Source organism: Sceloporus occidentalis, unplaced genomic scaffold, assembly GCF_023333645.1.
Source record: "Sceloporus occidentalis isolate IW3139 unplaced genomic scaffold, rSceOcc1.0.p SCAF_5, whole genome shotgun sequence".
Classification (NCBI taxonomy): Eukaryota; Metazoa; Chordata; class Lepidosauria; order Squamata; family Phrynosomatidae; genus Sceloporus; species Sceloporus occidentalis.
Window position 1 is genome coordinate 84,411,925 of NW_028316985.1, and position 13,742 is coordinate 84,425,666.

The 13,742-nt window shown below is 39.1% G+C and overlaps 1 protein-coding gene across 3 annotated transcripts in view; it reads left to right on the forward strand.

The window, feature by feature from the left end:
• PHTF2 (putative homeodomain transcription factor 2) overlaps positions 1–13,742 on the forward strand; it is a 90,525-nt gene that overhangs the window by 58,291 nt on the left and 18,492 nt on the right. For all 3 annotated transcript variants that reach the window (XR_016281256.1, XM_089524608.1, XM_089524610.1), the window contains 5 exons: positions 3,995–4,196; positions 7,373–7,531; positions 10,576–10,794; positions 10,983–11,111; positions 13,157–13,429. Coding sequence is in view for 2 of the 3 variants with exons in the window: in XM_089524608.1 (XP_089380734.1) it covers positions 3,995–4,196; positions 7,373–7,531; positions 10,576–10,794; positions 10,983–11,111; positions 13,157–13,429 (982 nt within the window). In the remaining variant the exon portion in view is untranslated. The remainder of the gene's footprint in view (positions 1–3,994; positions 4,197–7,372; positions 7,532–10,575; positions 10,795–10,982; positions 11,112–13,156; positions 13,430–13,742) is intronic.

The following is a 13,742-nucleotide window of genomic DNA, read 5'->3' on the forward strand; positions in this document are numbered from 1 at the left end:
CTCTCCTCTCGTGGCCTGTCTGGAGTCAGTAATGGGCTGGATGAGGGAAAACCGACTCAAGCTGAATCCAGAGAAAACTGAGGTACTTGTGATAGGTTCCCCTGGTCCAGGAATGACGGTGGTTCCACCTGTCCTGAACGGGGTCATGCTCCCTGTGAAGGACTCCGTGCTCAGTCTGGGGGTGCTTCTTGACTCGTCCCTTCACCTGACTGCTCAGGTGAATGCGACGGTCAAGAGCACCTGTCATCAGCTTCGGCTTATTCGCCAGCTGCGCCCATACCTGGCCCAGAGGGACCTTGAAACTGTGGTACATGCTCTGGTAACCTCGAGACTGGATTTCTGCAACGCACTCTACATGGGGCAACCCTTATACCAAACCCGGAAGCTACAAATGGTACAAAACATGGCAGCCAGGCTGGTCACTGGTACCTCCAGGGCCAGCCACATTACACCAGTGTTAAAAGATCTGCATTGGCTGCCGATCCGCTTCCGGGCGCAATATAAGGTGTTGGTGATGACCTATAAAGCCCTAAATGGCTTGGGCCCAGGATACCTGAAGGACCGCCTCTCCCCATACATTCCATCCCGCACCCTCAGAACATCTGGGCAGCAACTATTTAGGGCCCCCGGGGCTAGGCTTGTCTCCACCACTAGGAAGACATTTTCCATCGCCGCCCCGGCCCTTTGGAATACGCTGCCCATAGAGCTCCGCTCGGCCACCTCCCTGGCCCAATTCAGGAGGGAGTTAAAGACCTTCCTTTTTAATGTTGCATTCCCCGATTAAAAATCCTATGGGCCTCCCTCCTCTTCACTGGCAAGGGGATTGGCTAACTCGGGGCTTTTCTGTTTTTATTGAATTTGTATTGTATTGTATTGATGCTTTTATTGTATTGTTTTAATGTGTTGTTAACCGCCCTGATCTGTTGGAAGGGCGGTATATAAATAAAAATTTTATTTTATTTATTTTATTATTGCTTAAAGCTTACAAAATGCCACTCCCCCATATCTACCCTCCAGAAAAGTGGCCCCTTAAAAGGCAGTTTCTTGAGCTGAAAGGCAGCTATTTGCTTAAGTTTCATTCAAAAACTGCAATTGGTGGCCTTCTCACATACAATTGGAGAACTTCTACTGAGAAATACAAATTGTATTGGGATTTCACAATAGCTTTAAAGCACTTAAAATGGTTGTTTGGCTTGTATCCAGTGTGTTGTATAATTCCCCACGTTTGCTAGTTATGCTGCTTCATTTCCCCATTTGGTGTGGCTTCTGTTGCAGTTCATTGATCAACAGGTATGAACACATTAAGGGTGTAAATATATCTTCTTGTATTCACGTGTTTTGTTTTGGATTGCATCACATTTGTGGACTTGAGATAAAGAATCTTTTTAGAGAATGTTTGATAAAGTTATTGGTCACTTCTGTTCTTTGAATTTGCTCTGTACACAGACACAATTTAGCATGTGTTTAAAAAGTTGTAATTTCCCAGAGCTTGAAAATAATGAATTGATTAACCAGTATCAAGTTATTAACTTGTTAGCTTTTCCAACCAATGTGGATTCACTTGCTAGATTTCAGTGCTAGGTCCTATATTTTCATATATTAGTTATTTTTGGACACTAGAACTAAATTAAATAAAACTTCCCTGTCTACTCAGAGGGACCATTTCCTTCTCTCCTGGCTTTCCTTTCTCTTTCTCTTCCCATCCCTCCTATTCTTCTGTACACACCCACATCTATTATATCACACACTTTTTTTTCTGTAAGCTTGGGGCTTACAGCCAAAAGATGAAACTAGTTAAATTTATATCTTTCCATCCCTGCCTTTTTCATTCTTTTTAAAAATATCTATAAAGTAAGCTCCATGGAGTTAAATAATGAAAACATTGGCTTTGACACTGATCTTTGCTTATTGATAGGGAATGGGGAGGCTGAAAGCATGGAGGGATTCTGTGGTGTAAAAATATTCTGCATGAACATAGAGACACTCCAAAAATTTCTGAGTAAGAATTCTCCATCCTTCATTCGCTATCCACTTACTGCTGCAGTGGATCAGGGTCTTCTAGCTGAAATTAACATATTATTACTTATTAATCTTTCATTTCACTACTTACGAATCTTCAATAATTGATACACAAGTGTTTGAAGAGCAACTGAACTATGCACTTTTTGGTGAAGTTAGAAGGGAATATATGAAAAAAAAGGAGAGATACAAATCAGGGACAAAAGATAAGATCCCAAAATTTAGAGCAACCTTTTCTAATATGACAATTTCCAAATATGTTAAAGACTCACTGACACCCGACAACAGTTGCATTATAGGCTTTGCAGTCTATCTTGGGGGGGAAGATAGGTTGACATTTTCTACTTTGGAAGGTTCCAATAACAAAATGTGCCCATAGGGTCAATGAGGATAACTTGTATGTGATTCTCTGCTAATTTCATGGCCAAGTAACTCCCACTTAAATAATAAGTTGATTGACAATTTCAGACCTAAGTTCTGAATTGTCCTTAGAGGTTTCATCTTCTTCCATCTGTGATTTTCTTTTTGTGCTTTTGTTCTCCCCACCCCCCCACCCCATCTGTATTTTTCAAACACAGATATACTAGCACTGGTTTACTTTTTTTCTTTCACTGATGTTCTCACCTTCTTCCTTCATGACTTCATCCTTTTTCCTATTTGATGAGAGAGCCCTTCTGTACTGGGCCCAATAGGTTGGAGTTGAAAGTTGATTGACAAAATAGAAGGTGGGCAAAAGTTTGTTATCAACTTCCCTATTCCTGATTCTTTTCTTTTTGTTTGGGGGCAGGGGGCAGATGAAGTCCAAGCCCTCTTCTTCATAAGGGTAGAAACAAGAATTCAGAGGGGCGTGTTAGACTTGTTCTGCCAGAATTTTTTTTCCTTTAAAGCCAGAGGGGTTGCTTTCTTTTCTAGTATATCCTGTTGGCAGCAGTGTTGATGATACTGTTGTTAAAAGCTGTGTTGTGTTCAGGGACATTTTATCCTAAAGTTTCTAACCTACTACTTAAGCCATACAGAAAGTTATCTTTTGACAGCTAATGATTAAATATGCATAACATGCAATAAAGATCAATGAAATAATAACAGAACAAGCAAACTAAAGTAACTTGGCCATATTATATAAGCAGCGTGTTCCAGTCACTTCCTTGAACCACGTATTGCTGTGTTTCTTACTGTTTCTTCTGATACCAATTCTCATAATCTTAATTAATATATACTTAGGTAAGCAATGCTTTCGGTTTTTTATGAAGTTCAGAAAACTTTACTTCTCATATTATAAATGATTATGTCTGTGTGAGCATTCATGCATATGTCAACGTTCTAATGAACTGTAAACAGTATGAGTAAATAGGAGTACCTATGAATTAGATGGAAAAACAACATTACTGTAAGACTCAGTGAGTTGTTTTGCAGTATTCAAACCTTTCTGCACATTATGATTGTACTTTCCATTCACCCCATTCATCATCATTCATCCCATTCATATTTTTAATAACAATTGCCCTCAATTCTTTGTCTGCACTTCATTTAGTTTCTTTGGTTTTTCAGACAGAGGAAAATCGCCATGTAATCTTCAGTTCAGCTTCTGCTGCTTAGAGGCCTTACCTGTCTAGTATTATTTTAAATGTTACAGGCAAATACGGGCACGCATTCAACATTTTCTCCTTTTGTGGGAAGCCAAGGCCTTTTTGCCCTGAGCATACTGGATTAAGGAGCTGTGTATTTCAGTGGGCATAGCCAAATCTTTGTTAAAAGAAAATGTTGCCTTTGGGGAAAGCAGTTGACTTTGACAATTAGCTTTATATATCCAGAATCATGAATTCTTTGGGGGCATTTTGTGTATTAAAATATAACATTAATATACCACATGTTAAATTTGGTATGCATATTACATCTGTTGCATAGCAGTTGGAGAAAAGGAGGAACCTGTAGCATAAATAGTGACTCTTAATTTCATGTGTATGTTTAACTCTAGAGTGAAAAAGACCAAGAACTCTATAGATAAGTCTACAGAGACTGACAATGGGTACGTCTCCCTTGATGGAAAAAAGACAGGTAAAGGCAACGAAGATGTTTTACAGTCTCCTGAGTCACACTCTGAAATTATCAGATCAGAAGAGACATGCTGGAGCACAGGAACAGTCAGAAATGCATATAGTAATCCAAATCATCACAAAGTAAGTGTCACTTGTAGACTGTTTTCTGAGCTCATTATCAGTATTTTCATATTTTGACAATGTAAGAATTGCCATGATAGGTCACATCAAAAAATGATCTTGCTCAAGTTTCTGTCTCTTATAGTAAGACTTCCCCATCATGTCAAAAGTTTTGAACATCTGTTATGTTCTTATGATGACCCCATGAATGTCTTTGTTTTCGTAGGCAGGGAATACTCAGAGGTGGTTTTCCCAATTATTTTCTCTGACAGATAACCTACAGTAGCTGGTATCCATTGGTGGTTCCCCATTCAGGTTCTAACCAGGGCTAGCCCTGCTTAGCTGCCATGACCAGACATGACCTGGTGTCATTAGGGTCTTTAAACAGGACTTTTAAGCTCTAGTTTAAAATAGTTTCTCTGAAACAGACTTTTTAGCTAAAGGATTATCACAGTTCTGGAAACCTTTAGCCTACCCCACATTTAGGGAAACTAGACTATAAGTAGCTGTTGGTAGTTATTTCAGCAAATGGTGGAGCCAAGGATGCTCCACATACTTTCCCTCTGCACAGTTGATCAGCCAGTATAGTGTGGAGGAAGAAACGTACAGGTGTTGCAGAGAAGCAACAACATTTGTGAAAATCACTGGAAAGAAACAGAGAGGTTTCAGTCTCTATGCTGTCAGCAGTCCTTATACAGATCTCTTTTCTCACAACAGTAAATTGGGGGGGGGGGAGTGATCTGGAACTCCTCTAGTCTCATCTATTGATCTCATCAAATGGGGAATGGGGGTTAAAATATTCCCATTCCTTGAGGGTGGAGGATTCATCACGTGTGAAGTTTTGATCTACCACCTAGCACTGCATGTTGCCCTTAGGGCCAAATTTTAAGTACCGTGGATCCTTGTTATACACTGGTTTTTGGTTCCAAGATCCCCCGTGTATAACAAAATCCGTGTACGCTCAAGTCCCATTAAGTATAATGACATAGCAAAATGGTGTCCCTAATAAAAAATGGAACATCAAGGTAAATTTATACTTTTTTTGGAACATTTTCAAACCGTGTATGCTTAAATCCGTGTATAAAAAATCCGTGTATAAGAAGGGCCGACTGTATACAGTCTTCCCTCCCGATTCATGGACTTGGAGTCTGAGGTCTCGATTATTCGTAGACGGCAACCAGAGAGGGACAAAATGGTGCATGTGCCCAGGCGCGCGCAACCATTCAGATCAATGGGGCTTGGATATGTGCAATTTTCTGGATTTGCAGGGGCTCCTAAATGGATCGATCCCCTGCGAATTGGGAGGGACAACTGTATAAATTTAGATGTGATAGAATACCTGATAGAAATGTCTTGGCTCATGACATTTCCTATAAGGAGATTAAATGAGAATAATATTATTTCCCATTTCCTTGATTTGTAACACTGGCAACCTAATACATGGAAAAATACATTTCCATAAAAGAAGTTGCATTTAGGTTTGTATAGCAAGTCATTTGTTGTTGTTGACTTAAAAACAAACTGTTTTCAACATTTGGACGAGACGGCTTAAATTTAAAAGGATTTCGCAACCTTTTAGTCACCATTTCCAGAAATAGGAACATAGAAGAATCACAAATAATCCTCCTTTTTTTACTTTTTGAGGATGTGTGCTGAACCAAGCAATTAGTGTTGTTCTCTATGGAGCTGTTGTTTCAAGTGATAAAATACAATTGAATCAGTCATTCATAAGTAAATTGAGATGGTGCTTCATTTTGACTTTTATTTCTCTTTTGATGCTAAAACCTGAACCAGTATAAATTATTAAATTCAGATTCTATTTTCAGTCTATAATATGTTTATTTTTTCTTTGCACTCCTTCTTGTTACTTAAAAATTTTCCCCCTGTCAGTTAATTTTATGGTAAAAATTAGTCTTTTCAAGTTTTCATTGTAATTTTGTTTGTTCCAAATTAGTCTGTTGAAGAAAATAAATTTTCAGTGCAATAAACTAACTAGTAGGCAAAATTTAGTGCCAATGCTTATCTGTATTTTTTGGATGAGGAAGTTCATAGCTATCATCAGACTTTCAGAGAGGTCCATGACTCAAAAAAGGTCAAGAATCACTGGTCTGGTAAATTATTTTAAGATTGTTCCTGGAGTATTTCTTAAATGCTTTGTAATTTTCTGAAGCATCAGTTATGCCAAATACATTAAAATGTATCTGTATTGTAATTATCAGGTTAAGTGTTTCATAGAAAGAGGATAATTACGATTATTCTGATTGAGGAGAAATTGTTTCCTAGGACAAGTAACATACTGTTTCCCGCTATTAAAAGGCTATCCCTGTTAGATTAAAGTATGGTCAAGGATTCTCGCCTCTCCTATGGTGGTTGTTGGCTCTTCTTTTTCTTTATTTTAATGTCGTAACAGTGGTCTAAAGACATCTGCTATAGTGTATTTCTGAAGAAGCTATGGTCTAAGAAAGGAGAGAATTCATAAATGCTGCCACATTACCTTCCTTTGAGGGAAGGTGGATTGGAAAAGTAACAAATCAGATAAAATTACTTGCTAGGGTGGAAGGAAGCCCCCATGCTTCAGAATGCCATAACTGCATGAAACAGCATGACTATTTCTAAAATAATACTTAATAGCAACAACATTTCCAGTGTGTCCGTTACGTTAAATCTTTGACTAATTGAATTGTCAGCCTCTTCCTCTTTCTCCAAGCTTTTTTAGCTTGTGGTCTGCCCTATTCAGGAAATGCTACTGCTGCTAATGTATGAAAGAAAAACGCTGTTTCTCTAGTTTGCTTGCCATCTGACTGGCTTTAGCAACAGTACCATCCATGCCAAGATTTTCCCACCTATGTTTGGTTTTGTGTTTGTATGCGCTTAGTGTACTCTTATTGTAAAAAGGATAACAAAACTAGAATGATATAAACAGAATTGCTTTCCTTTTCAATTCTTTTTATACATAATGGAATTGAAGACTAAGACTGAGTGCTTGCAATTTCTCTAGCCAGAAAAGAAATAACATGAATGTATTCCCACTGCTTTCTCTCCTGTACCCCTTTCAAGTTCTTGATTAAATTTGCTGTTGACATGTACTGTACAAACATATGTGCATTCGATTCTGCACTGAATTGAATTACTAGTCAATTATATTTAAAGTAAAAGCAATGTGTATTTTGCTAATAGCTAATTCTTAATTGGACTAGGACAATCACAGAACAGTGACAAATGTTTCTGATGAAGTTTCAAGTGAGGAGGGGCCAGAAACTGGATATACCTTGCGCCGTAACGCAGAACGTGCTTCCAGTGACTGTGCATTTCGAAACAGGAAATCCCATCACTATAAGAAACATTATCCTGTGGAGGTATGCTGTGCACTGACCCTATCTATCATCTTTTCCACCCATCTACATTTATCTATCCAAGTATAGACTCTTTTTTCCCTTTATGATTGGAAAAACATGACTGTCAACCTCACGTTCACTGACCCTTCCCTCACTGGTGGATGTCAGGGACAGAGCCTTCCTGTCCCTTTGGTGGCATCCAGGCTGCAAAATGGTCTTCCTGCAGACATTTTACCAGCACCAAGTGTTTTTGTTTTGTTTTGTTTTTTCATTTTGATGCTGGATTAAAATTTTTTAAAATTATGGATGTAATAATAGATGATGACATGATGGTAGTTTGCTGTTTCAAATATGTTGCTTTTTTGTTATTACTGTCATCAGTGCAACATTTTGTCTTGAATTGTATCTTAAATAACAGTAGAAAGAAAACTATGTTTTCCTCACCCTTTTTAATATGTCTCACATTTTAAGAGTTGAGTAACTCTATAATATGATCAAGGCTTCATAATATAATATGATTAAGGCTTCATCCAGGTATGGAATTCATTTCTGCATAATGTCATCCCATGACATTATCCACAATCATATAGCCACAATCATAGCATTGCCTCTTTTGTCCACACTCCCCAATGGCATGAGATCATATCATGAGAAAATAGTTTCCCATCCCACTAGGGGTGATATGGCTATGAAGAGGCTGCTCTTGGTGGGAAAGATAGCACTATAGGAGAGAGCATTGTATGTTTGCTAGTATGATATCAAGAAATCCTGAATGTACCACCCAGTACTTATCATTCATATCACTACTTGCTGTGTAAGATACTTGTAACTTGTCGAAGCCAATCTTAGACCCTGAGAATGAAGTAGGCACAAATAGAAAATAGATGTTTTCTGAATGATTGCTAAAAACCTTTTCCCTTTTAAAATAACAATGTGATGTTTTATATTACCTGAACAATTCATACAGAGTTAAACATACTTTTAAATTAGACACACTTCTACCCATGTCTCAGACTCTTAAGGTTTAATTTAAAGCTATAATTTACACTGTGTTTGGAAAGCTTGTAATAACATAAATAATATTATATAACCATATAAATAAATTATGTTAACTATGAGTTAAATTATATTAATTTAAATTCTATAAAGTCTATAATTATTTAAATTATATAAATTACAAATTATATAATCATATACATGTAAGGCCCTCCCTACATCTTGGCTGTTATCATCCGGGCCTCGGAGGAAAAGAAGGAGAGGGAAGCACAGCTCCACCATGCCTAGCTCCAGAAGAAGATCAAAAGTCCTCCTTCATTCTTGGCTGCTATTGCCTTGGCGGGAGAGAAGAACCAGCAGTATCTGCTGGACTTGATCCCCTTCCCCACTGCCATTCTCTTTTCCTTTTGTGTCTGTCTTTTTAGATGGTAATCCTGAGCTCAGGGAACTGTCAAATTAACAGTGTGTAAGTCACTCTGAGAGCCTTTGTGGCTGAATAATGGGGTATAAATACTCATAAATAAATAAATAAAATCATAAAGCATTGTTGGCACAAAATAATGAACAAAGTCTATGAAAAGGTTTCTGGATGCCTTAAGGAAAAAGATATGTGTGCATGTTTGGCATAAGTTGAATCCAAATATCACCTCCACCATCCACTGTTCACATTTTGCAGAAGGCAGACTATTGAGGCTGGGAGACAATCCACTTTTTAAAAAATGACACACACTCCTCCCAGTTCATGTCCTTATCCGTCTTCCTTTCTTTGGCTGCATACTTACAGAAGACTCCCACTGACTTAGTGGGACTTAATTCTGAGTAGACCTGCATAATATTATTTTGTCTGTTCCATACATGCGCACACCCTCACCAGCCTAAATCTTGTAGCCTGAAAAGAAGAGAGTAAGGGCAAAGCTTCCCTGTTCCTCAGTCCTTGCCTAGTCTCCTATAGTGAGAGCCCCTGCCCAGAAAGATAAATGTGTTTGGGAGTAGGAGAGTACATCAGCTGCCTAAAAACTGCATCAGCTGCTTAACAGTAGCTTCTTAACAGTAGGGCTAGCTTTGCATGGTAATTATTATTTTGAAAGAAAATCCATTTCATAAGAGACTTGAAACAAAGAGACTTATGGGTGCTGTTGGAAGCCTCCACAGGTGTGAAGTTAACTGATTCACTCTGTTAGGAACCCCAGTGTTTCTCATGCATCCCTGTTCTTTGACTGTTGCATGCACTGAAATTAGTTAATTTTTAAAGCTAAATTCAACTTGACAGCTTAGTACTATTCTGCATTTTGTCTGCTCACCTGCTAGAATGGCATATATCATTTTTAACCATTTCACCCATTGTACAAGCACCTGTACATCATATATAACTTAGAATTGAGGTTTCTTATTGCTGAGAGTTTGGTTTGTTACACGAATTGAATCAGAACTGTTTCCTTAGATTACTGGTGTGGAAGCCACAATAGGAAGTTTTTCCTGGGGAAGAACAAAGTGGCAGTATGCATTAAAGGAAGAAATAAGTGTCACATGTTGTATCTGATGTTCATTTAAATATTTTCTAATAGAAAATACAGTACATTTTTAACAGAGCTGAAATAGCAAAAACAACAGAAGACATATTCTTTTGGTCTTATATATGTAAAGATTCTGGGAATTACAGTCTTAAATGTAAATTACATACACAGTAGTTCAAAAGTTATTGTCGTGTGCTTTCAATTTGTCTCTGACTTACGGCAAACCCTATCACAGGATTTTCTTGGCAAGATTTCTTCAGAGGGGATTTGCCTTTGTCTTCCTCTCAGACTGAGAGACTATGACTTGCCCAAGGTTACTCAGTGGGTTTCCTTGGCTAAGTGAGAATTCGAACCCTGGTCTCCAGAGCCATAGTCCAACTACTGCAGCACACTGGGTCTCTAGTTCAAAGTACTTTGACTAATTTTTTGTGTAGCAGAAAACATTTTATTTTGTCAAAGGGCCTATAAGTGTGTGTTTGATTATAAATCAAGGTAGTTTCAGATTACAGAATAAAACCATTTGGACTTTAATATGTACCTAATGTATATGTTTAGGATGTCCCTAAATCTGGAACTAGTTGCAGTTCACGATGTTCAAGTTCCAGACAAGATTCTGAGAGCACAAGACCAGAGTCTGAGACAGAAGATGTGTTGTGGGAGGATCTTTTGCATTGTGCAGAGTGTCACTCATCCTGTACCAGCGAAACAGATGTGGAGAACTCTCAAGTCAATTCATGTATAAAAAAAGAGTATAGAGATGACCCCTTTCATCAGGTTAGTTCAAAAAGAACAAATTGTACGTATCTTACCGTATTTGTCATTAATTAAATGTGGCGATTGAAGAATTAACAGCATGAAGTACAATTACCTGTGAATACAATGTAATGTTCACTTTTATAATGATGAATTAATCTTGAATATTCTAAGCAGTTTCCTCTCCCCTGTTATTTCCCCTCCACCAGAGCCATTTGCCCTGGTTTCATAGTTCTAACCCTGGCCTAGAAAAAGTGAGTGCAATTGTTTGGGAAGGTAATGACTGCAAAAAGGCTGATATGTCAGTGCTTGAGATAAGTGGCATGATTATGAACCGGGTGAGTATTTTTACTTTATTTGGATATACATAACACTGTGAGCTTAGGTTAAGATGTTCTGTGTTTCCCAGAGGGGTCATAATCTATAAATATGCTTGTACTTTGTTTAGGTTTTAATTTATTTAATCTACTTTAGATTTTACTTTGTTTTGTAATAAAACTGGACATGAGACTAGGGTTGCCATAATGGAGGACCTCCAAACCGGGACAAATGTAGGACAAGGTTTGAAAATGTAGGACATTTTTTAAAAAAAATTTCCTGGCTAGGAAATTAAAAAAAAAAGTCCTAGATTTTTAAACCTTGTCCTCCTCCTCCTCCTCCTCCTGGCCTGGGAGGGAGCCTAGGCCTGCTCCCAGGCCGGGAAGGAGACGGGGGCCGCCCCTCATCGTGGCGATCGCCACGAGGGGAAGCGGCCTCCTCCTCCTCCCGGCCTGGGAAGAAGCCTCGGCCGGCTCCCAGGCCGGGAAGGAGGCGGGGGCTGCCCCTCACCGCGGCGATTGCCGCGGTGGGAAGCGGCCTCCTCCTCCTCCCTGGCCTCGCGTAGGCCTTGGAGGACCCCGCGGCCGGAGCTCCGACCGCAGAGCCGCCTCCAAGGCCTCGCTGGGGCCCGGGAGGGAGCGTCTCCGCGGCTGGAGCTCCAACCGCGGAGAGCCTTCCCAGGCCTCAGCAAGGCCTTGGAGCCGCCGCGGGGGCTGAGGTGGCCGCGGTGGGCGCGGCCGTCCCGGTTTGGGCGCCAAACCGGACCGGGACCGGGTTGGCACCGCCCAAACCGGGATTGTCCCGCCCCCCGGCGGGATATGGCACCCATTCATTTTTACAGCAAGTAGGACAGACATATCTAATATGTGCCTTGCCTGGTTGGCACAGCATATAACCTCTACAGGGCATTCAATAATTTCCAGTCCTTTTAAAAATATAAAATAAGTTGTGGTTTGTATCAGTTAGAATACAGGCCTGGTCTCTTTTATCCAAAATGCTTGGGACCAGAGGTATTTTGGAGTTTTTTTGGAATACTTGTATTTTCATATATGTACATAATGAGATACCTTTGAGATGGGTTTTGTTGTTGTTGGGCCTTCAAGTCATTTTTGACTTATCCCTAAGGCAACCCTATCATGGGGTTTTCTTAGAAAGATTTGTTCAGAGGCAGTTTGTCATAGGGAAGTCACATGCCCTCAGGTTGAGAGCATGTGACTTCCTCATGGTCATCTAGTCGGTTTTATGTCTGAGTGTGGAATTGAATCTTGACCTCCAGAGCTGTAGTCCAACACTTAAATCACAGGGGACCCAAGTCTAAACACAAAATTCATTTATGTTTCATATGCATCTTACACATGTAGCCTGAAGTTATTTTATACAATAGTTTAAAATAATTTTGTGAATGAAACAAAGTGTGTGTCCATGGGACCATCAGAAAGCAAAGGTGTCACTACCTCAACCCCACATGAAAAAAAGATTTTGGGTTTTGGAATATTTCGGAATTCTGGATAAGGGAGATTATAGTAACCAATAGTAACATTTAGATGTTAACTTATTCGGTCCGTTTGACAAAGCTGAGAGTTCAGTTTGAACCATTTCCCAAACAGATTGGGTCACTTGTGGTAGTAGGAAGAAGGGTACCTTGTTTTAGTTGATTATGATCTCTAGCTGTAGGCCTTCCCCATGCCACATCCCATTCCTTGCATGTTGGAGAGGAACAGTTCACTTCCATTCAGTTTTTCAGTGCTTGTAGCAGGAATGAAAAGGCCAGATAACCTCCTCCTTTGGAAGAACTCTGCTTCAGGTTATTAAGATTCAACCCCTTATCATTTTTGAACCTCTGGCAGTTTATCATCTAAACATAATAATCCTACAAAATGTCTAAAAATTATGGTGTTATTTCAGATCACAGTGATTGTTTCTCTTATACTGACTTCTGAATTGCATTTTAGCAATGTTTTAAAAATGCATGACTATTTTGACTATAACTACTTTTGTGGAGCAGAATTAAACAGGATTTATTATGTTACAGTGTTATAGCTTTGTTTTGTTTTCTCATGTTTAGGTGAACAGCTATGTACCAGGAATAGGCTATCAGATATTTGGAAATGTTGTGTCTATAATCCTGGGCTTAACACCATTTGTATTTCGACTTTCCCAAGCTAAGGATCTGGAGCACTTAGCAACACATTCTGCTACTGAACTTTATACTATTGCTTTTGGGTCAAATGGAGATATCATGGTCCTTTCCATGGTAATAGTATGCTTTATTGTTCGCGCCTCTCTTGTATGGATTTTCTTCTTCCTCTTATGTGTGGCTGAGAGAACTTATAAACAGGTAGGCATTAGTATCAAACCCTTCACATTTGAGGAAGGAAACCATAATATATTCTGACTTGAATGTACTATTTTATTTTGCATAGTCTGTTTCTAATGTGCTTTGGTTTGGATATTTATAATATTGTACTATTTATTACAATCCAGCCTTTAAAAATACTATTTTGCAGGATAGCTGTTGGCATTATAAAAGAAAAAATATTCACTGAAACACCCAACAGCATAACAACTGTTCATGCATTCTCTTTCCTTTCCAGCAATTTTCCTCTTCCCCACATCCAGATAAAAGTAGTATAGAGTGATGAACCAGTTTC